This window comes from Spodoptera frugiperda, chromosome 19, assembly GCF_023101765.2.
Source record: "Spodoptera frugiperda isolate SF20-4 chromosome 19, AGI-APGP_CSIRO_Sfru_2.0, whole genome shotgun sequence".
Lineage (NCBI taxonomy): Eukaryota > Metazoa > Arthropoda > Insecta > Lepidoptera > Noctuidae > Spodoptera > Spodoptera frugiperda.
The window spans coordinates 414,845-439,481 of NC_064230.1; the positions used below are offsets into that span (position 1 = coordinate 414,845).

The 24,637-nt window shown below is 37.2% G+C and overlaps 1 protein-coding gene across 4 annotated transcripts in view; it reads right to left on the reverse strand.

Moving 5' to 3' along the window:
* LOC118281129 (M-phase inducer phosphatase) overlaps nucleotides 1–24,637 on the reverse strand; it is a 219,828-nt gene that overhangs the window by 173,580 nt on the left and 21,611 nt on the right. Inside the window, exons 2-7 of one of the 4 annotated variants that reach the window (XM_050700498.1) lie at nucleotides 10,080–10,623; nucleotides 8,781–9,678; nucleotides 8,278–8,429; nucleotides 7,138–7,319; nucleotides 5,405–6,213; nucleotides 757–1,236 (exon numbers count right to left, since the gene is read on the reverse strand). In XM_050700498.1, coding sequence (XP_050556455.1) covers nucleotides 6,012–6,213; nucleotides 7,138–7,319; nucleotides 8,278–8,429; nucleotides 8,781–9,678; nucleotides 10,080–10,623 — 1,978 coding nt within the window. In that variant the 3' untranslated portion in view covers nucleotides 757–1,236; nucleotides 5,405–6,011. Of the gene's footprint in view, nucleotides 1–756; nucleotides 1,237–3,738; nucleotides 6,214–7,137; nucleotides 7,320–8,277; nucleotides 8,430–8,780; nucleotides 9,679–10,079; nucleotides 10,624–11,234; nucleotides 11,698–24,637 lie in introns of those variants that run through there. The other 3 variants (XM_035601612.2, XM_035601613.2, XM_035601611.2) reach the window with 3 other exon arrangements.

Genomic DNA, 24,637 nt, shown 5'->3' on the forward strand with positions numbered 1-24,637 from the left:
TATATCCTATAGCTTTTCTCAATAAACGAAGTATTGATTATTCAACACAAAAGTAATTATTCAATTTGGATTAGTAGTTCTGGAGACTACCGCAATCGCCGGCAGTCAGCCTGATTATACGGGCTGCATATAGCCCATCAGTATTAGATTACTATCATATAATATTTGGTATGGATTTGGAAATGACTATGGAATCGAATCTGTACCCTTTTTTATGGAGGGGGGGGGGGAATCATCCAATGCCTTCTCCCGCCTTGGGCGAGGCGAGAGGTAGTGTCAGACTGTAAGATTAAAAACCACCCCGTTCCTACCCCTGCTTTTCGAGCCGGAGCCCCGGTAACCCGCTAGGCAGTCTGCAGCTCCGGGAATCTGTACCCTTAGTAGGAGTGGTAGGAGTTTCCGGCTCGAATAAACCGACCAATCAGAGCGCGTTTTAGTTTCGATTACTTTGAACGTAAAGCCTACGTACGAGTAAAATGACTGCACGGTTGGCGCGGTGGCTGCCGCGCAACGTATAGCGGGTTCGATTCTCGCACGGAGCAACTCTTTGTGTGATCCACAAATGGTCTGAGTGTCATGTGTATGTGAACTTGTATGTTTGTAAACGCACCCACGATACCGGAAAAAATCCTAGTGTGGGACGTTTTTTTTAATCTCATACTAAGGGTAACTGAGTCTAAAGTGTTGTCCAATTTCCACTTCCACTTATAATAGGTATTAGGTAGGTAAAAATACGATAAAAAAGACAAAAAAAGGTAATTTTTCACATAATTTATTTATTTATTTATTTAAAAAATATAACTAACTAACTAACTAAACATAGGGGAAATTCACAATTTTATACTTAAACACTAAACAATTATACATAATATATTAAAAATCGCTAGAATTTAGACATATCGTATCGCCTGTAGACGCCACTTAGAAATATGGCACCTAATTTGTTTAATACATTTCCTTACAAACTAAAAATATTTACAAATTCTTATAATTCTGCTAATAAGCGTATTCTCAAAAATCCACTTTAGTATTGATTATTTTAAGACATATTTTTATAGAAATCATAAGCCGGTAAACGAGCAGAAGGATCACCTGATGGTAAGCAATCGCCGCCGCCCATGGACACTTGAAACACCAGAGGCGTTACAAGTGCGTTGCCGGCTTATTGGGGGTTAGGAATTTAAGGGTTGTTGGGGAATCGGCGATTAGGAAAAGGGTAATTGGGTCTCCGGTAACCTCACTAACACAACGCAAGCGTTGTTTCACGTCAGTTTTCTGCTCGGCCGTGGTATCACTCCGGTCGAGCCGACACAGCAGTGCCGAAGCATGGCTCTCCCATAAAGTGGTGTATACAAGGCAAGTAGTGTCTAACACCCTCTTTTCACCACTTATAAGTTTAAAATACAAAATATTTATGTCAAAAAATGAATAAATACTAAAGTGTTTATATACTTATAAAAGTTAAATAAAAATGTAAGTATATAAGTATACAAGCAGTTTTTTCAAGCGTTATCGTTATACAACAAAAATTTCATTGAATTCCGAGTCAAATTCACTAAAATTAAATAAAAAAAAAGTACATTGTTTCAATTTTGTTCATGTCACAATTAAATTTTATATTGAATCACATTTTATTGAGGAATAAGATATATTTAGCTTTTATTTTGAAGGGGGAAAGTCATCCAATGACTTCTTTTGGGCGAGGCGAGAGGGAGTGTCAGACTCTTACTGACTAAACACCACCCCGTTCCTACTCCTGCTTTTCGAGCCGGAGCCCCGGTAACAGATAGTATTAGCTAGGTTAGCATTAAAAGTGCCAAATTTTGCCATAATTGGGAATAAAATGTCAAAAGTATAGGATCAAAATAATATTTTATGTGTTTCAATAGTTATTTTAAGTCAAAATTTTCGTATTGTCCTTAGGTTTTTGAAACATTGCACTTGACAAGCTTAGAAACGCTTAAAAAACAGCATACAGACATACAAACAAAATTATTTAATTTAATAATAAACTCCTTAAACTAACACGACAACCGAAGAAAATTAAAATTCTTAAATAAAATTAAAATAATTAAAAAAAAACATAATCAATCAATCATCGAGAAGCGTATTCAAGAAATATTGCAATATTTTAATAAAAAAGAAAAAATCTTTTGCCAACCAAAAAAAAAATAAAGAAAAATTTGGAAAATTTTATATAAGTATGTATGTATGTACAAGGAACTTAAGAATTTTAGCTATTTTTCGCACTTCAAATATAGATATTAAAGCTTAAACATATATTACATTAATAATACTAAATATATAACAATTGACATAACCACCTCTACTCTTCTTGTGGGTGTCATATACCCGACTAAGACACACAACATTAGACAGAGACCGTGCAGCAGCGCTCTCTGATAAACCTGAACCTTTTACACTGCGATCTCCAACCCGCCTGCCTGCGGAGATTATGGCAAACCCTCTTATGTAGAGGAGGCTCGTAGTCCAGCAGTGGACTGTCACCCGCTGGTTATATCAAATTGTTATACACTTAATATTATTTATTAGTTAAAAAAACCCAACGAAAAAGCTAATTTCTTTAGACCACTATTAAAAAAACTGTTCCATAAAATTTTAACTTAATTTCAATATTATATAAAATTTTATATATTGCAATGTCAAGTATGTAACTTAAAAACTAAACAAGGTGGGATAGCAATATTTTTAGCTTATCTACTAAAATTTTAAATACAATTATATTAATTTTTAAGTTTACAAGTGCCTTATACTACATAGTATAAAACAAAGTCGCTTTCTCTGTCCCTATGTCCCTTTGTACGCTTAAATCTTTAAAACTACGCAACGGATTTTGATGCGGTTTTTTTAATAGATAGAGTGATTCAAGAGGAAGGTTTATATGTATACATAATAGGTATGAAAAGTTAAAGTCTATTTAGTCCGTCAGTTAGGTAATGAAAAAATATTAGACACGTATTTTTTTATTTTGTCATACAAGATATTATCAAAGTTTAGGAGTGAGAGCAAATACGTCATTTATACGTATAAAACGTACCTAGAAGTGACGTCACGCGATATTTCAAACCGTTATATCTTTGAAAGTAATCGTTTCCGTAAGAAAATAAAAAATACGTGTCTAATATTTTAAAATAATCTACAAGACGGACATTGAAATAAAAATTAGTCATCTACCGTATTAAGGCGAATAAAGGCACAGGCAAAAGATAGTCTACATATACTTTTATAAAGAAGTATGTAAGACACTTATTAAACTTAAAAATCTCAGCAATATTTACTAAAATCCTTGAATAATCTTGTTTTTGAACCATTAAGTTAGGAACCAAGTAACTCAGTATATAGGTAAGTAAACAGAGATAGATTCAGTACATAGACAGTAGCCATTGGCTGTCTAGAGCCGACTGAGTTACAAAAGATATGGCTTCGTTACAAAGCGTACAATTTAGTATAACAATAGTTTTTTTTTATGGGGAAATATCATTTAATGACTTCTCCCGCCTTGGGCGAGGCGAGAGGGAGTGTCAGACTCTTACTGACTAAAAACCACCCCGTTCCTACTCCTGCTTTTCGAGCCGGAGCCCCGGTAAGCTTGCTAGGTAGGTAGCTACCCTTGCTACCCGCTTTTTTTACATTTAATGGGTCGACATTTGGCCGCTATCTCACCTGATGGTAAGTGATAATGCGGCCTACGATGGAGCACGTCTGCCCATAAGCAACCTATTCACTCGGGCCTTGAAGACACCCAGGTTATACCCATCAGGAAACACAGACTCCGGCAAAGAGTTCCACTCCCTAGCAGTTCGCAATATAACAATAGCTATTGTCTCTGTACTGAATATATTTTTATTTTCTTATATACATACTAAATAACTTGGTTGATAGGCTTCAAGATATAATAATTAGATTATACAAGGTTTTAATAACCCGCTGTTATATATATATTTTGTACTAGTTGACTCAAATTATACGTATATATATATTTTAAAACATAATATGGCATCGTTTATGTACAAGACTTATATAATAGAGATATATAAGCAACTACTGCATTAGATGAAGTCTTCAGAGAATTTTGGGAGGCAAACGAGCAGACGGATCACCTGTAGCATAAAAGGTAAGCGTCCACAGGCCCGCATCGTACGCAACGGATTTTAGTTTGCCTTGTATAGAAACTCATACAACTGCGTCCACTGATCCGCATCGTACGGACCGCATCATCGGCAATGTCTACATGCGATGCGTACCGATGACGTCATACGGAATGCGTGCGATGCGTACGATGCGGGTTTGTGGACGCTTACCTTACTTACTTTAAACGTAAAGTAAACTCGTATTAAGTCCCCCTGATGGTAAGCAATCGACGCCCATAGACCCTTGTAACACTAAAGGCGCTACAAGTGCGTTTGTCAACCTTTTTATATACAAATATAGACTCTGAATACTATTTCTACTAACACAGTAGCTACTATATATTATATACAAGTAACAAAAATCTTTTTATCAATCGAGACTTTTGTCAAACATAATATAGTTTATCTGTTTATATCTTAGTTTACGCTATATACAGCGCCTTACACTTCTGGTAGACAGAAGTAGGAATTAGTCTTTTACAGTCCGTCCCAAAGGGTATAGACATAGGTGCACATATAAGTTGTTCTAAATATATCTGCCACGGCTTTAATGGGAGGTAGTGTTTGTTCAAAGATTACAATAGCGAAGAAATTTGCCCCGGACCAGTTAATTCAATTTGAGAATGTATAGAAGTTAAATAAACATTGACTCTACTCTGTATAAAGTGGTTCACAAATACACACGATGCGACAGAGACAGTGAAAGAGATAGCTCTTTCATACGTAGATATTTTTGTACGATAATTTATATTCACTATTGTAATCTTCAAACACAACACTACCTCCCATTAAAGCCGTGGCAGATACTTTTAGAACACCTTATATACAATCACCCACTTTTCAATATCAAGTCTTGATCCTCTAAAATTTGTATTCATTCACACATGAAGCAAATACAAAGAGATGTCATAACTGGATGTCCCTTTAACATAACGCGTGACACTTTACGGGGAGCGCGGGACGTTACAAACCGCGCCCCTCTCTATGTCCCATCTAGCTCCCATACTACACACACTGCGCCAATTGTCCACATTTTAATGTGACACTTTCTGAGCTTATACCCTATCTACACCTGTTTACTTATAATATCATTGGACAGGGCCGTGTTTGTGTCACAGTGCACAATCACATTATGGCATCTCCTCTTTGTACTTGCTTCATCTGTTTACAGGTCTCAAATAGTAATTTTGACAAATTTAAACCTTATATAGGCCATTTTTAAGGTCATTTTCGGTCATTGGGCCTCCGGTAACCTCACTCACACAACGCAAGCGTTGTTTCACGTCGGTTTTCTGCTCGGCCGTGGTATCACTCCGGTCGAGCTGGCCTAGTAGTGCCGAAACATGACTCTCACACTCACTTTTATTCTAACTCTACTTAGAGACATTTAATGATTACTTAAGCCTTTCACTGCCAACAAAAAACTGTTAAAGGCTATTCCTCTACTAATGTGTTAACCTAGTCCTTAGCAATTGTTTTCGGAACAAAATCGTTACTTAATATTTTATAGTTGCTTATATACAACTGCGGCGGGTGTATATAAGCAACTTAATATTTTATAGTTGCTTATATACAACTGCGGCGGGTGTATATAAGCAACTTAATATTTTATAGTTGCTTATATACAACTGCGGCGGGTGTATATAAGCAACTTAATATTTTATAGTTGCTTAAATGTCATTATAGTCATTAAATGTCTCTGAAACGTTAGTAAGGGTGCGATTTGACCAAATATGACCAATATAAGCTACTATATATGATAATTTAAAGGCTTAAGTAGTCATTAATTGTCCCTAAGAACGGCAGTAAGGATGTGATTTGACCAAATATGACCTATACAAGTCTAAAGTCTACAATAATTTACCGATGCTGCCTATGTTCCCTTAATGAGGCAGCATGCTTGGGATCTCTCATTGGCGTGTATCCGAATGGAGCGCAGAGGTCAGGTTGTGACCGATGGAAGGCCTGGTATCCTCCGTAGAGGAGGTATATCTCAGGATAGCTGAGGAACGGGTAGCGATCCTTGTTCTTTGCTCTGTCTGATGAGCGGAGAAATCTTGAGCTGTGGAGAAAGAAAAGGTTTGGTTAGACTTGATGATTAAGGGTGGTTTTATATGGAGAGGTAATTAAGATTATTAGGTTAGTAAGTTCTATCATTTGTGTTGTACGTTGCAATGTCTCTGCATTGTCCTCACATATACCATATAAAGAAATCTTTTATGACTTAATTTAAACCACATATTTGTTATCATCTTGGCTGACAATATAAGAAAAATGAGCGAAATACGCCCAGTAGGTAAGCCAAAAAGTGCATTATTCTCTTTGAGCTAATTTGAACACTGTTTACAAATACGGCATTATAACAGCCGCGCCGCATGTCCGTAACATTCCTAGACAACCTACAACATTACAGCTCTTCTGTGGTCAAGGAACATGGAGCTGTTCATACAGAATTTAATACTTGATTAATTTCATTATTTATTTAATTTTCTGTTTTCGTTGAAATATTTAGTTGTATTATGCTTCTGTGGACGAGTACTACTTGTAGTTTCATTTAAATCATATGAGTGATCTCCATACGGCTGCACGGTTGGCGCGGTGGCTGGGCAACTGGCTGCCGTGCAACGGGTAGCGGGTTCGATTCCTGCACGGAACAACTCTTTGTGTGATCCACAAATTGTTGTTTCGGGTCTGGATGTCATGTGTATGTGAACTTGTATGTTTGTAAACGCACACACAACACAGGAGAAAATCCTATTGTGGGGCAACGTTTTTTTTTTAAAAAAACTTTTTCCCATAAATATAAGTTTGATATAAAAATTTGACTACTATAGCTAATAGCGCCTAGCTTCACTGATAGACAGACTGACAGACAATTCAATTTGACGTTTCAAAAGTGCCTTATTTAGGAATAATTGAAATAAAGGCTTTTTTGACTTTGACTTTGAAAAAATTACTTTTCTATAAAAACATATCAAATACTTACAGCTTAGGTCCCCTCTCAATAGAGAATTCGCAGTGGAACACGAGTATACTCCTCCTCGAGCCCGCCTTCCTCTCGGGCGCCGGCTGGTCCACCAACTTCATGATGTGAGAGGGAGTGTAGTAGTTTATAGCGTTCATTATATGGCCGCCTTCATACTCGTACGGGTAGCGGCAGTCGATTATCTGGGGGAGAAAATATAATACAATATCCTGTAAGCTGTAAATTCTGGAGCATTACTTTTACAGTCAGGCAATTCACTGTACAGCATTTTGAGCTGAGTCTGGCGCTTATTAAACTCTTCATGATCGCCCTTCTTAAGAACAATTCGTGCATGTGTTTCATAAACTTCTACAGTGAACTCATCTCGAATCCCTTGAACAGTTAAATCTTGCCTGATAGATTTCAACTGATCACAGGTACATGTGTGATCTTGTTTTTCGACCCATTTATCTATACTAATATTATAAAGCTGAAGAGTTTGTTTGTTTGTTTGAACGCGCTAATCTCCAGAACTACTGGTCCGATTTGAATAATTCTTTTTGTGTTGAATAGTGTATTTATCGAGGAAGGCTATAGGCTATAAAACATCTCGCTATGACCAATAGGAGCCAAGCAGAGCGGGTGAAACCGCGCGGAAGTAGCTAGTAATTTATGTTTTTTTGACTGCACTGTGGCCTACTCCGGTTCACAAATCCGAAGTTTCGTTTAATCTACCCCCGTAGGTTTTATTGATTTACTAATAGAATTACTTGAACTAACATTTTATTAAAAGTCTTAAAACTCATTAATTTATTAAGAATACTAAACTTTTACATGAAGTATGAACGAGATTGCTCTCAAATTAGATTTATACTATTATATATTTCAGCCATGGTCGTCCCACTGCAGGGCAAATGCCTCCCTACCCTCCTCCATTTTATACTATTAAAACTAAATAAGATTATCATTCATAAATAAGATTGTCATTTTATTTCATCCCAGGAATCGAATCTGAGACACCTTCTGGCCACTTAAAAATGCTATGTCTGTCCCATCCAAAAAACGTACCCAGGACTGCTTGAGACCAAAACAACGTCCTAGGAACTATATCTAAGAACCTACATATACAAAATATAATATAAAAGAAGATAATATATTTACCTGATAATCACTAATGACATTATCAAACTCTCCCCTCAGTAGCCCGGCGAGGGTGTCGCAGGAAATACTCTTCAGGTCGGAGTGATCTCCCTCAGTGAGAGGGAGGGCGTAGGGCACCGAGAAGTCGCCTATTAAGTCCGGATCTACGATTGCTGTGGACGAAAGAGATTGGAGATTAGAGATTGTGTGAGATTGATGGGATTTTGAATGTTTAAGTGTAAGTTTTGTAATAAATCTTCCCAACTTCCAATTCCCCAAGAACCCTTAAATTCCTAACACACTTGCAACGCCTCTGCGTTTGCTTACCATCAGGTGATCTCTCTGCTCGTTTAGCGACTAATATCATACCATAAGGATAATCTAAAGAGTCAAATACGAAATACAGAATAATGACTACATTCGAGAATGGAACCTCGTGCTTTGGATGAGTATCTGTTTCAGTTGCCACAATGAGACAACGACAAAGGCGTGAGTATGTGATGAATATAAGAAATACTACTTACATCGAGCCATCGCAGACATGATAAGAGCATTATTCTCTGAATAAGCTCGCTGCAGCACCGGTCTCTGAGGCCGTTCACTCAACTCCGGTATAGGACTGTGGCAGTTTGACCGTCTTCTCTTGTTAGCGACTTCATTCTCACTCCGTTCTACTCTCTTCTTATTTCTCTGTATATTAGGATTCTCCAGAATAGAGAATAGAGATACTCTTGCTCTACTCTCAGGGTTGTAGCTCAAACTCCTGTTCAAAGGTCTCCGTAGAAACGTTTTTTCTTGAGTAACGTTAGCAACATTTGACTTTATCTGACCGGAGATCAGATCGTTGAAATTTTCAACTTTTGGAGAATTTGACTCATCAATTTCTAAGAACGGTTCTTCCAATTCAGATATGAAACCGCTTTCCATTGAAGTTGTAGATTCCGTTGTATACATCTTAGTGACCGGAGATTGGCTTAAAGACATAGAACCAATACTTGAGTCACTTTTCTCATGTGTCAATTTTGTAGGTGTTTCGGTGAATTTTAAAGATTTTTTGGCAGCTTGTCTTTTGACTACCGGGGAAGGGAAGTCAAATTCTTCATCGTCAAAGTTCAGCATTCTTGTAGCGGAGACGGTGGGCTTGTTGAAGCTGGTGGAGGCTTCTTCATCAGCCAAGGGTGCTCCGAAGACAAAGTTCCTTGAGCAGACCTTTCTTGAGGACGTTGTCCGGCCTCTAGATATGATGTCTGGGCTGTCCGTGGAAATAATTTCATATTTGGTGCATTCATCGAAGTTGTCCGCTTCAAATTCTTGCTCTAGGTCATGTAGGGTGTCTATCTCGTCTAGGTCTTGTGTGATTTCCTTTTCAGGCACGTAGCTGTCCTGTTTTGGTGATTTCTGGATTGTGTGGCTGAAGTCCAGCTGGAATTGAAATGGGTGGTTATTAGATTAATATGATTTAGATTTTAACTTAGATTTTCATAGGTATTTCAGAGACAGCATCGCTCAGAACTTTCATATTTGATGCTAGGGATGATTTTGATGTGTGTTTTAATAGATAGAGTAATTCAAGAGGAAGGTTTATATGTATAATACATGTGTAATATATCGTCCATTGCATCCATGCGAAGCTGAGGCGGGTCGCTAGTATTATTCATATAACTCTGGTGTTGCGTGTGTCCATGAATGGCAGTAATAGCTTACCATCTAATGACCTGTCTGCTCAATTGCCCCATATTTCATAAAAAACTACCTCTATACGTAGCAAATTACCTATTTGTATTAGACACCCCCAAAAACAGTAAAAAGACACAAAAACTTACCTTAGTACTAGACCAATTAGTGACCTTCTCCCTCGTAGACTCAAATCTGTTACCGAAGAGGAAATCCCTCGTCTCCTCCTCAACGTCCAACTTAACAAACGTCTCACTCATCAACGGAGGATCATTCTCTTTGTTAGCCATCCTAAACTTACTCCTTTCCTCCATAACTTTAGTAATCCTTGACCGTTTGACCCTAGTAGACAACGGAGAACTCTTCACTGTTATCGGTGAATGCTGATTAAGGAACGGTGAAGTTCTGTTGAGTAACGGTGAGTTTATCGCTTGTAACGGAGACTTGAACTGTTGTGTATGTTTCGGTGAGTTCGTTAGTGGGGATTTTAGTCTGTCAAGTGGGGATTTGGGGATTTGTATCTCTCCGAGGATTCTTCGTTTGGTCGGTGTGTAGATTGGAGATATTGGTGACTTTGAGAAGTCCAATGTGTGTGGGTTCATTTTAATTTTAAAGTTGTTTGTTAATGAGTCTTCTTGTTTTCTCTTCGTAGCATTGTTGCCGGAGTTGATCTTGAAGTTTTCGGTGATTAAACTGAAACAAAAGATAGGTTTATGTTAGTTGCGTTTTATTTTGATATTAGTTTATTTGAAACATCTATCATCAACAGCCTATAAGTGGCCACTGCTGACCAAAGGCTCTCGCATGGAAAAGGTTTGAGCATTAATCACCACGCTTGCTCAATGCGGGTTGGTTTGTTTGAACATAAATATGTAAAAAGAACATTGTATCAAAAATAAGTTGAATTAGATGCAAGGTTGAAAAACTTAAGCATTGTTAAAAAGGATCTCATTGTTATAATAAATTATAATACCTAATTAAAGTATTATTTACTAAATAGTTAAATACATAATAAAATCTAGTATTTCAAAAAGGTTAGTAAATATATTAATCCTAAACACTATATACAATAATATAAAACAACATAAAAGTTTATTTTTCAATAACTAGAACTCCTAACCACCTGTTCTTTTAACAGCTGATTCTCGAATCAGTTTTTCACAACAACATATAGAAATTACATTCCCAGGCTTTTAGAACCAATATCTACCCTAATAAACTAACCTATGAGGTCATGAGACCGAGAATTCGAGCCAGATATACCATAGTATCAATACATAGAAACTTTTTGTTATAACACTCACCGAAATTATAACAAAGACAAATCTGACGCACCCTTCTTTATTTTTTCACTATAACCTATCTGTACTCGTAAATAAATCGATAAAACTGGTTTCTACATACCAACAAACCCTTTAACGTGTCCGTGCGACATTATTAAACAATTATATCGAGTAAAAAAATTTTGACAATAGCTTTTCATGAAAGTTGTACTAAAGTTCACTTTGTCACTGTTTTTACACGTAATTTCTCATGCGAAAGTTTTGTAACACGTTCTGTTTGCACTTATACACGATTTATTTTGTGTTTTATAATGATTTTTATGTTTATTTCAAGTTAAAAGGGTAGATCACTAGTTTGTCGAAATGAAGTTTGCATTGGTCGGTTCGCGCGCTTAGGTTAGGTTTTAAATGTCAAATGTGACGAGGCGTAGGTAATACTCGATTCTGCCAAAGCTGTCAAAGCTTTTTGTTTTTTTTTTATTTGGGCGTGGGAGTATTTTTTGTTATTTTAAGTAATTTTCCATGTATTTGTGAGTTTTAAATTAGTAAATATCGTTAGTAATATATTCCTAAATATTTTAAAAGGGTACATAAATCAGTAGTTATTGAAATATTTACATTTATCGGTTACAATTCTATTGTGAAGGAGATAAAGTCCGATTAGGGTTAGTATTTATTAGATGGGCGATGCTTTAAGATGCATATTACATGCTTTGATATTGTAATCGATTAGAATAAGTCGATCAATATTTATAGGCTAGGGATGGGTTGACTTTCGGAAACGAATAACGGTTTTTAACACTTAGGAACGAGCACCTAGCTTCACTGACCGACAAACTGAGGATTAATTTAAATAAATGCTTTGACTTTGACTTTCTTTGCAAATAAAGTATTCTATTTGACTTTTGAAAATTATTTTTGCAAGCGTATTACGTAATGTCACAAAGCTACTTTTATTAATTCACAAGATTGTTTTCAAAACATCGAATACAAACTCGTTAACAACCTATTTTTAGTCGAGTATTATTAAATTCGATAAAACATTAAATAATAAACAAGTGGAACTATTATTTTTTTCGCAGATAATACAGGAAATCGTTACAAAGGCATAGTTATTAGTTTTAATTAGTTTTCCTTGTCATAGACACGAGTTATTGCAAAAATAGGACAATACGTTTGTTTATTATAAATATCCGTACTTATATCGTCATTTTCCTAGTTAACCTATTATTATTATAATCTATTATATAAAAATAAGTCAGGTTTTCCTTCCTGACGCTATAACTCCAGAACGCACGAACCGATTTCCGTGATTTTGCATTCGTTGGAAAGGTCTCGGGCTCCGTGACGGTTAAAAAACAATCCACAAGTTTAGTAATAGTTAAAAGCTTTTAGTGTGGAAATACAAACTGTGTTTTATCAGCGTAACTCACTAACCTAACCTTGCACAATATAGCAGAATAAAAAAATACATAATATAAAAATAATAACATTCACATAATCAGTAAATACAAGTACATTGTATTGATAATAAAAACGACCGTTACATTATCAATTATAATTATTAATACATATTGTATACAAAATATTGTATTTCGATATGTTTTTTCAACCGTTATAACGACTAGATTATAATATGATTAAATACTAACTGTTATTTCATTTCTCAAGTATCGTAACGTAGGTAGGTATATTATGAGGGGAGGAAATCTCTGCGCCTTGGGTGAGAGGAAGTGTAAACTGATACTACTAAAAACCACCCCGTTTCTACTCCAGCTGTTAAAATGCTGTATTTGTAAAGAGTGTTCAAATGAGCTCAAAGAGAATAATGCATTTTTTGGCTTACCTACTGGGTGTATTTCGCAAATTTTTCGTATATCGTCAGCCAAGATGATAACAAATATGTGGTTTATATTAAGTCATAAGAGGTTTCCCCATACTGTATATAACAGGTATAGTTATAATTTCATAATTTTATTGATCAAAACACGGGAGAACCCATCTAAATAAGTCACAAAGTTGTTTAATAATAGTAAGCCTGGTTTTTATAGTAGATAACATAATATATACACATAATGTTGAGTTCACATATGTATGATGTCATTGCAACGGATTTTTGAACACATTGCTTTTATAATGCGGTTAGGTTTTAGTTGTAATCCTTGTTTTTTGGTGGGAGCCGCAAATGTGGCTAACTAAAGGGTCATATCGGACGATAAAAGGATAAAGTAGGTACTAGTTTCTGCTGAATAAAATAGTATTCCGAACCGACGTGAAACAACGCTTGCGTTGTGTGAATGAGGTTACTGGATACCCAATCTTCCCAATCCTCGATTCCACAAACAATACATAATTTCCTAACCTAACCTACAAAAGACCGGTAACGCACTTGTAACGCCTCTGGTGTTTCAAGTGTCCATGGGCGGCGGTGATTGCTTACAATCAGATGATCTGTCTGCTCGTTTACCGGCTTATACCATAAAAAATCTATCTATCCCTGCTCCCAATTTTGTTTTGACGTGATTGAGTAATAAATATACACACTAACAAACTTTAAACAGTTGGAATATTAGTAAGAAGATGGTATCATCATCAACAGCAGGTGACAGTCCATTACTGGACTATGAGCCTCCTCTACATAAGAAGGTTTGGATAATAATAAACTATTATGGTTATTTTCAATTTCAAGGCCATGTACATATGTGGTTACTGGTATAAGGAAAAAGTGTTATGAAAATTATGTTTATTGTAATAATACTTCCGCAGTATAAATGTTGTGAGCGAAACATATTGTTTTAATGGCTGTAGAATTGATAGGAATTGACACACGAAGTGGTAGAATTCTTGCACATTACGGCATGTAATGCCGCTATACAATGTACACCGACTTTTCACAATTTGTGTTATAAGTCTCATGTAATAGGGGGTGAGTCTATTGCCATATATACAGGGTGTAAGCGGAACGCTCCCAAACGTCGCAAACAGGTGATGGTAAAAAACGTGTATTATTTAAAAAAAAATAAAGAATTCAATGTTTATTTTAAGTAATAATAGTTGTAATCTAATGCTGAATTTTAGTATAGCATGAATAATACAAACACAAAAACGATTAAAATTATAAAAACATAAACAAATTGTGGTTTTCGGGAGCGTTCCGCTTACACCCTGTATACTGGGCACATTTCCAGACTACGTGCTACTACTGAGAAGTTTTTGGAAAACCGAAAAATGCCGAGACCCATTGTCCGGCAGTCGCACTTGCGACCACTCGACCAACGAGGCAGTCACTTTAGAAAAACCTAAAACGTGTTCCCAAAACAGTACTAGACTGATCCGGAGCTGCGGACTACCTAGCGGGTTTACCGGGGCTCCGGTTCGAAAAGCAGGAGAAGGAACGGGGTGGTTTTTAGTCAGTAAGAGTCTGACACTCCCTCTCGCCTCACCTAAGGGATATCATTGATTGACTTTCCCCCTAAAAAAAACAGTACTAGAAGCGTTTTATACTTATAATATGATAATTTTACTGTAGCTAAAGGTACAACAGTAATTTTGGTGGCATGCGGGTTTACTCGTAAAATGAAACGTTTATTCAAATGGCCCACACGTGCCAAAGGCGATAAGAGAACTGATAACAGACTCTGACCTTATTGAATACAAATATAAGAAGCGAAACATCCGGAGTTTTGGACTACCAAGGCTCCTGTTCGGCCTTAGTCTGCTATTACAATTGTGTCACAATGGTCGATCACTGAGCAGTGCACGAGGGATGGAGCTATACAACCTACATAGCTCCGTCCCTCTTGCACTGATCAGTGATCGACCATTGTGACACAATTTTAATAGCAGACTAAGGCCCCTGTTCGAAACAGGAGTAGGAACACATGTCATCAGCCTATAAGTGACCACTGTTGCAAGGTTTGAGCATTCCCCTCCCGCCTCCTTGTCACATAAAGTCATTCTTGACCGACCCCCTTCCTCCCACTTAATGTGTGACGTAATTAATATATGGCCCCCCAATAGTCTAGAGTGTCCACTGCTGACTAAAAGCCTTTTCTCACACGGAAGTTTGAGGGCGAATGGCGAGGTTTTTTTTTTTTTTTTTTTGCGGGGGAAAATCATCCAATGACTTCTCTCGCCAGGGCAAAGCGAGAGGGAGTGTCAGACTCTTACTGACTAAAAACCACCCCGTTCCTTCTCCTGCTTGTCAAGCCGGAGCCCCGGTAAACCCGCTAGGTAGTCCGCAGCTCCGGATTAAGCATCAGCCCTATTGGGCCCCATCTGTGGTGGTCTGATGGCTCTTTGAGGCGCGCGCGGAACGCGACGCGCCGCACGCACGGGTCTGGTTCTGGTCGGGCGGCGAGCTACCCTTGCTCACCGTCCGCAGGCCCGCACTTACGGTGGCCGGAGATCGTCTCGCGATCCCCGACGCCCGGAGTGTCTCTCGCGACGTCTGGGGCGTGAAGAGTTTCGTTCTCTCACGCGCCCCGCCTCCTCCTTAGCTAGCATGACTGCTTGCAGAAGGAGGAGACGGCATCCCAGTCCCCCTCGCTCCGCACCATGGTCTGAACCAATGCCGGACGCGAGAGGTCGCCGTCGCCGACCACATCCCTGAGGACACGGCGGTGCTCAGCCCATGCAGGGCACACCGCCACCGTATGCTCCACCGTATCCTCCGGGCGGTCCGCACAGTGATGACACCCGGGCGTTTCCTCCCGCCCAATCAGAAACAGGAACCTACCAAAACTTCCATGTCCGGTAAGCACCTGCGTCAGGCGGTAGGTGAGGACGCCGTGGCGCCTCTCTAGCCACTCCTCAAAGAGGGGACTTACCGCTGCAATGACAGCGAGCCCAGCCCTCGGTTGCGACAGTCGTTGCTGCCATTCCACCATGAGATCACGCCGAAGCTCGTCCCGCCACGCACTAATCTGGCGCGGCAGCGGAGTGAATGGCGAGGTTGAATGCGGGTTGGCGATTTCAAACTTATAATTTAGAAATTATAAGTCCAGGTTTCCTCACGATGTGTTCCTTTGTCAGTGGTGTTATAAATGTAATGGTTGACAACACAAAATTCAACGACAATCATTCTAATTAAAAATAAACGTTGTAACGTCATATCAAAAACACGTATCATCAATCCAAATACTCCGAAAAAACGTCTTCTCATTCACTTTAAACTTGACAATAATAGAAAAACGGCTAAAAACGTACGTTTAATGATATGCATTCTTTTGCCTATAGACATAGGAACAAGTGTGTCTCTAATTCAACAAAAAAACGGTTGAAAAAACCAGCTTCATCCACGTCCCTAACCGAATGCATTATGCGTTGACGAAACGACCAACTCTGATTTTAAAATCAACAGTTTTCTGACACCCCTTTCGACAATCGACTTTAAGCGAAAATGAATAACGGTTATTTTTCGTTGGGTGCTGGTTTTTTAAGTTAGAAATTAGTCGTTATTGGTCGTTTATTGATTTTTGTGATTGGTTCATTTTATTAGTGTTGTAATTGTTTAGAAAAATCGACTAAATGACATTAACTGTCGTACTCAGAGTCATTTAATGGTTACTTAACCCAGTCCTTAGCAATTGTATTTGGAACAAAATCGTTCCTAAGGATTAGTTTAAGTAATCATTAAATGTCTCTGTGTGCGGCAGTAAGACTGTGGTTGATATTATGTGATAAAATTAATTTCTTCCTGATTGTATCTTACTAATATTATAAATGCGAAAGTTGTGTATTTGTTACCCAATTACGTCAAAACGGCTAAAGAGATCGGCATGAAATTTGGAACAGAGATAGATTATGATATGCAATAGCACATAAGACCCTTTTTATCCCACAAAACCGCAGACAAAGAAGCTACTTTTTAAAATAATTACACGATTTACAGTTTTCTTGTTACCCAAACAAGATTTTTGACATAGGAACATAAGAAAACGAGACAGTTTGACACTCAAAAAGAAAAAAAAAACGCATTTTAAAATCAGCAACAGACACTTTTATACATAAGGGGCGATTCCTTATTCTTTTCTTTATACATATATGTATGCAACGCTCCTTACTTTATCTCGTACATAGAACCGACTACAATAGATGCATTCTTTGAAGGGAAGTTTTTTTTTCGGAGTAACGGCAAACCCAACGGTAAGGTCACGACCTCAGGGGTGCGTTGGCAACACCGAAACGGTATTGCAATATTTATTAAGTTTTTATAATGTGAAATCATGATCTCGTTTCGGTTTGAGCTTTGAATTATCAGCTGTCTTTTTTTTTGGGAGTTCTCAAGATTGTATGCAGTTTTTTTTTGTGTGTGTGTGTGAAAATTTGTATTCAAATACTGATGCATATATTAATTTTATTGTAAAAAAAAGGTTTATTTTAATTCATGATAGGATAGGCTAAGAAAATACAATCATCATGCACTTATCAGCAACGTGCTATGCACTGCCTCAGTCATCGCGAGGTTGAAACCCTGACAACCATCTTTCAAATCAAGCCAAACAAATAGACCAGGAAATCACTTTTGAACGTCAAAGCAAATAGAATAATATTAACAACGTCTGTCTGTCGGTCAGTCCTCTAGTTGCTCTATTTGCTCGTTCCAAAGTGTAGATTCCTATGGAGAAGAACGAACAGAAAACTATTTTTTTAAGGGGGTAAAATCATCCAATTACTTCTCTCGAGACGAGAGGTAATGTCAGACATTTACTGACTAAAAACCACCCCGTGCCTACTCCTGTTTTTCGAGCCGGGAGGTAAAACCAAGGTAGTCCGCAGCTCCGGCAAAGAAACTCCATAGATTACTCTTTTTCAGATCAAAAGCATTTTTTCAATTAATCCTTAATCAGGCACTTTTGAAACGTCAAATTGAATTGTCCATCAGTCTGTCCGTCAGTGAAGCTAGGCGCTCGTTCTAAAGTGTAGCTTCGAATGAAGAAGAACGAGCAAGAAACTCCATCGTTACTCTTTTTTAAAAATGTTTTTTACAATATCTCTGATACATTATTTTATACACTCTACCACTCAAATAAGTGACTCACATGACCTTATAAACCATACATCCTGCAGAACTTGAGATAACAAAATATACATATATACGCAAAATGAAGACGGCATTCACACACAATAGCTATCGTTCGTAACCTAGTTAGATTAACTGGTGACGTAGGCGTCAACTGGGCTAATTAGAAACAACGACTTCTTAACCTTTAGTTAAACCAATATAAATCTAAATTATGATGTCACACGACGTCTTTTTAGACAAAGGATTTTTGTAATGGTGCTATTGTAATCAGGTAAAGTAGAAAAGATAGTTTCGTGATGGCTTGATATTTAAGACGCCCGCTTCTCATGCATGAGGGTTCGAAACCTACCAACGGCAAGTACCAATGTGACGTTTTCAAAGTTATATGTATGTACTTTCTAAGATTATTTAGACACCACTGACAAATGGTAAAGGAAAACATCGTGAGGAAACCTGGGCTTATAATTTCTAATAGTATAATAGTACATTAAAGTTTATTTCAAGCGTCCATGGGCGGCGGCGATTGCTTACAATCAGATGATTCGTCTGCTCGTTTACCGGCTTATACCATTGAAAAACAATCTAGAAATAAAGCATTTATATAGTTAAGAGTATGGAATAGGACATTAGGGATAAAATCTAGCATATTATACAAGCCACAGTACAAGGAAGCTCTCAGTAACAGACAGGATGCAACGCCCTATCTCCTTAAACCAACCTTGGTTGCACATGTGGTGCAAACATTTGTCAAATGATTGGATTGGGAGTATTGGACAAAAAATCGTCATGAAGTTGTCTGTGTCACCTTTGATTTTGACGGGATGTGCAGAAATAGATTTTTGGTAATATGTTTAGTGGTGAAATGGGTGTTTATTTTTAAATCTGCATTTGACTATGTTTTTAAATTCGCGGGCTAGTTAGTTTGACTATGTTATACATCAATGTCAAAACATTCCAACATTTATTGTAGAGAAAAACAGTAATAAAAAATCACTCAAAATAGTTTTTTCTTTATTTTTAAATCATCACACCTTTTATCCCCGAAGGGGTATGCAATTGGGGGTGAGCCTATTGCCTTATACTGGGCACAATTCCAGACTCCGTGCTACTACTGAGAAATTTTCGAAAAACCGAAAAAAGCCCAGTAGTACTTTGCCCGACCTGGGAATCGAACCCGGCAATCGCACATGTCTTAATTAAATAATTTTAATAACCATATTTCACTCATCAAACCCTCTCATCCTAACAACAGCTTTTCCAAAATATTAATTACATTAAACAATAAAAATCTCAACAAAAACTAACAGATGTTATACTTAGTTATCGAAACGGTATATCGTTGAATCGTTTCACCCTCTAGTTGGTATAATCGATAGAACCGTTACCAACGGGTGTACAACACTAGGGTGGTTTAGTCGAGTCGATGTTACTATTACAAATGCAGTAGTGACAACTTGACAAATTTTGTTTTTGTTTTGTTTTATTATGTTGGTGTTATTAAGTCATTTTCCGTGTCGCGGTTTCTATTTTTGCAATTTTGTTAAGTTATTTCATTATTTTTATTGCGTTAACGTGTCGCGGGTTCGATTCCCGCACAGAACTACTCTTTGTGGGATCCACAAATTGTTGTTCCGGGTCTGTGTGTCATGTGTATGAACTTGTATGTTTGTAAACGCACCTACGACACAGGAGAAAATCCTAGTGTCGTGGATGCGTATTATTTATATAGGAACAAAAAACTACTCAACACTTTTGTCTATATTAATAGATTAAGAAAAACTAACGAAAATTCCCATTAAATAAGTAAGTAAAAGCAACAAATATTAACCTAATTCTCAAACCGCGCCATTTTTTTTTCGTCACCAAAAATTCGTTCCTTGACCTTTCAAGTTCATGATTCAAAGCATTTAATTCGAATTTATTGCTGAGTCAACTAAACGTTGCATTATCAACCCTATATTCTTAGGAAATAAAGTTGATATTAGAATAACAACTAAAGTAACCGTTAGCACGTGCCGCGGGGGAGTGCAACTATTGTAGTTCGAAATTCAATTGTTATTTTTTTTTTTTGTAATAATATGTGAAATCTTGCATCTTGGCGCGTGCCATACAGCCAAGCAGCTGATAACTTTAACCTATTGTAATTTCGTCTTAGGGGTGAATCTTTAAGATATTATTATTTTTTCTTATTTTATTTTATTATAAGAAATGTAGGGGTCACAATTTATTTAGAAAAAATATTTAGTAAAATCGATTTCATGTCAGAGAATACAGCTGGTCAGTTTTACACTTTGGAACGAGCGGTTAGCTTCACTGACGGACAGGCTGACAGACTATTATTTATTTCGTTATTTGACGTGTCCAAAGTACCCAAAAGTTTATAGTTTAATTGGAATAGATTATTTGACTTACTTTTTAGGCAAAAGTCGTTATGGTATTCAGCCTGTAATGTCAAAGTTGTCATTGATTTTCTATAAGTAGGTATTTTTTTATTTATTCAACAAATTAATACCAGAATAACTAACATATCAAATATTATTTATTACTTTGAAATAAACATAACATTACACCCTCAAACTACAAATGTGAAGTGCTACCAACAATGTGCCACTATCGATCGGTAACGGTTTCGTTCTGGCTGTACGCATGTGTCCCTTTACCACACTTAGTGCGTAATAAAAAAAAACAGTTTTTGCGCGGGTGAATCTATGAGTGTTTTTGACACTTGTATTATGAAATTGCAATATTTGTTTTGGAATAAAATTAATGATTATGTTATCGGCTTACTCACGTAACTGTTTGACGAGGAACTCGACTAGTTTCAAGCCATGCTAGAGGCTAGTAACAGCGATAATCGCCGCGTCGTGTGTCGCGGAATGCTACTCATGAATTTGAGCCTGTAGCATGGCTTGACACTAGTCGAGTTCCTCGTCAAACAGTTACGCGAAAGGTTCGAAGATCCGTCTGCTCGTTTATCGCTTTATTTAAACTAAAGGGAACTTTCAAATAAAACTATTATTATGTAAATACGACACAGATATCCAGAATAAGCCGTAAAAAACATACGAATTATACGAACAAGTGTGGTTTAGACGTAAAAAAAATTAAAAATAAAAAACTACCATTGAATGAAAGTGAATAGGATGATGAGTTGAATGATTGAATGATCAATTGTATGGCGCACGTGTGTATCCGTTTCCGCAAGGCACAGACTAAAATATATCCTTGACTTTTTCTACTAAACAAAACGAAAAAAAAAACATGGTAATAAATTTAATTATTATGTTATCGGCTTACTCACGTAAGGAACTTGACTAGTTTCAAGCCATGCTAGAGGCTCATATTCATGAGCAGCATCAAGTAATAAATTGATTAAAAATCACGGTTTACTCACGTACATTAATGGAGAAAAGCTCTACTAGTTTCGAGTCACAGAGGGACTCTTCATCATGAGCAGCGTGCGCAGACGCGGTGACGTCACGCCTACTGCTACTATTAGAGCTTTTCTCCATTAATGTACGTGAATAAACCGTGATTTCTTAGTTAATTTAGTATGTCTCACTATAGGTATTATAAAAAACATGGTAATAGTTGTCTTAAAATGTTTATTTTTCTCTATATCCTTTAAAAAGCTGTCCCCAGTCCCACTGCTAAAGATTCCTCGCGATGTTTTCCTTCACCGTATTTTAAATACAGGGAAACAATTAATTGTCTGCTGCAAAAAAAAGAAAGAAATGAAACATTAATGTATTGTATCGATTGTAAATTAATTTGAAATCGATTTTCGAATCGATGCTACAAATCATTTGCTATATCTTATCGTGAAAAGCATCTGCCTTCTAAGGCGTAGTTTAAATAAAAAATGGCGGTATTGGGAGTCTTAAGAAAATTAATTTAGATTACTTTCCTATAGAATGTGTTTGATGATAAGCAAAGTTGTTATTTATTTATTTATTTTAATTCGCGATATCAATTTAATGTAGCAATTTGGAGTCCCATGTAGGAGCTATGCTTCGGCACGAATGGGCTCGCTCGACCGGAGTGTTACCACGGCCGAGCAGAAAACTTAGGTGAAACAACGCTTGCGTTGTGCGAGAGAGGTTACCGAAGGTCCTTCCCAATCTTCCTAATCATAGATTCCCCAATAACCTTTAAATTCCTAACCACCAAAAGACCAGCAACGCACTTGTAAGTCGTAACGCTTGGTGTTTCAAGTGTCCATTGACGGCGGCGATTGCCTACCATCAGGTGATCCGTCTGCTCGTTTATCGGCTTATACCATAAAAAAAATGTATTTGAAACCTAAACTCTCACTTTATTAGTCTCACAAAAAAATTGCAACTGTCAAAATCAACTTTCGATTTTCCCGCGCATCCACAGATACAATAGTACAATCACAAAATAAAGCCCGTTACACCCTGTACCGCGCGGCGCGTGCTATGGCAGTATGCGTTACACATCTGCTCTTTGCAAGTGCATGCAGCTGTGACGAGCAACACATTGTTGAAAAATGAACCTTATTTCTTTAAAGATTTAAGTTGAAAGTCATTTGTTAAATAGGGGTATTTTGATGTGCTGTTGTCGACAATAGGATCTTCGTACACTTTCTCGCTCAATTTTGAAAAATGAACCTTATTCCTTTTGAACTTAAAGTTGGAATTTCAAAAACGTATTTTGATAAATAAGGGTATTTTGATGCGCTGTTGTCCACAATAGGATGCTTCCTAAACTTCCTCACTCAATCTTTAGATACTTCCTTGTGTCTTCCCCTAAGGTTTTGATTTTTTTTTGTAACGAAATCTTATTATATTTTGATTCAGTTATGTTATACAGATTATTGATTTTTTTTGCGGTATAACGGCAGATGACCGCTGGGAAACCGTTGCGTGAGATTTATTGATTGAGTGGTTGTTTTTGGGGTTACTGAGGTTTTTGAAGTTTGGTTTCGAAAGAGAAAGTATATTTAGATAAGGCCGTTGGATTTTGCCACATTTTGAAGTGAAAAAAAAAAACGTACATTTTGATGGCTTATAAAAAACAATATAGTGGGTGAATTGTACTGAAGGTATTTTTAATATGTTATATAACTCGTTCATTCTCACACTATCTGAGACTCAAATTTGAATCTCAATCTCAACCTGAAGTTGTGTTCATCGATTTGCACAATTATAATATACTTTACAATCATAATATTCACCATCAGATAATACATATTCATTGCACTAAGCTACAAAAATTACCATAAATCCGTTACAAGTCTAACCTCACCTTTAAAAAGGCAAAGATTCATAACCCAAACAGCCTCTTATGTCAAAATGACGTAACCGATTTCCTGTCACAACGTTTCAAGTTCAAGATATACATGTTTATGCTCTGTATCCGTTTGTAACACAATATTGAGGGTCGTGGGTATCGGAGCCTGATTCCTACGGAGACTTCTGACCACCGCCTTCCTGTGGCTAATGATATGTATGTGCCCACTTACACCGCAGTACAGGATGTGACCTCTTTCCTCTGTTAAACATTGCGTAAAAGTTCTGTTGTGATTTTTATTTGTAATGCGATTTTTAGACCCTCCGGAGCTGCGGACAACGTAGAAGGTTACCGGGGCTTCTCAAAGTTAAGAAGGAACGGGGTGGTTTTTAGTCAGTAAGAGTCTGACACTCCCTCCCGCCTCACGCAAGGCGAAATCTAAACAGTTTTTGCCTACCCCCATGAGAGACAGGCGTGAGGTTATGTATGTATAAACAGTTCATTTCTACTATTAGAGATAGAAACGAATCCAACAGCACAGAAATCATCAAAATCCGACCAGTCGTTCTTGAAACGTCAAAAATAGAATTTGTCCGTTACTCCGCTCATAAAGCTAGTTGCATACAGTACAATAATGTACTCTATGACATAACATAACCTCTGAATCAGCAAATTGGCACCATCTGCCATAAAATTAAGCCATCCACATATAGCACAAATGTAAAATAATATTTGATTGGGCCCAGTCACGCAATTTTCATAATTCGCTGCGCGCGCGCACCATGTGTCGTGTGTCGACGCGGGAGGGATTCGAGGAGGTCGTCAGCCATCTTAGATTCTGTTTTCGAAAAGAGAATGCTTTTTTTTTAATTTAAAATAACGTTTTTTGTTTATTATTAGAGTTTAAGGAGGGTTTTATTTGGTAGTTGTTGGTAAGCGAAAATATGAAGGTTTTGTGTTTAAGCTGCTAAAATTCTTTCAGTCAATAAGATCGAATGATAAATAAGTGATCTAATGATGTGACATGTAAGGTTTTAACGCAAAATTGTCATCAGGTTTTAGTATGAAAACCCTGTTAAAAAGAATGGCTGAAAAATTCAGCTCGAACCACAAAAACCTTCAAAACAGCAGCTGTTTAAAATCA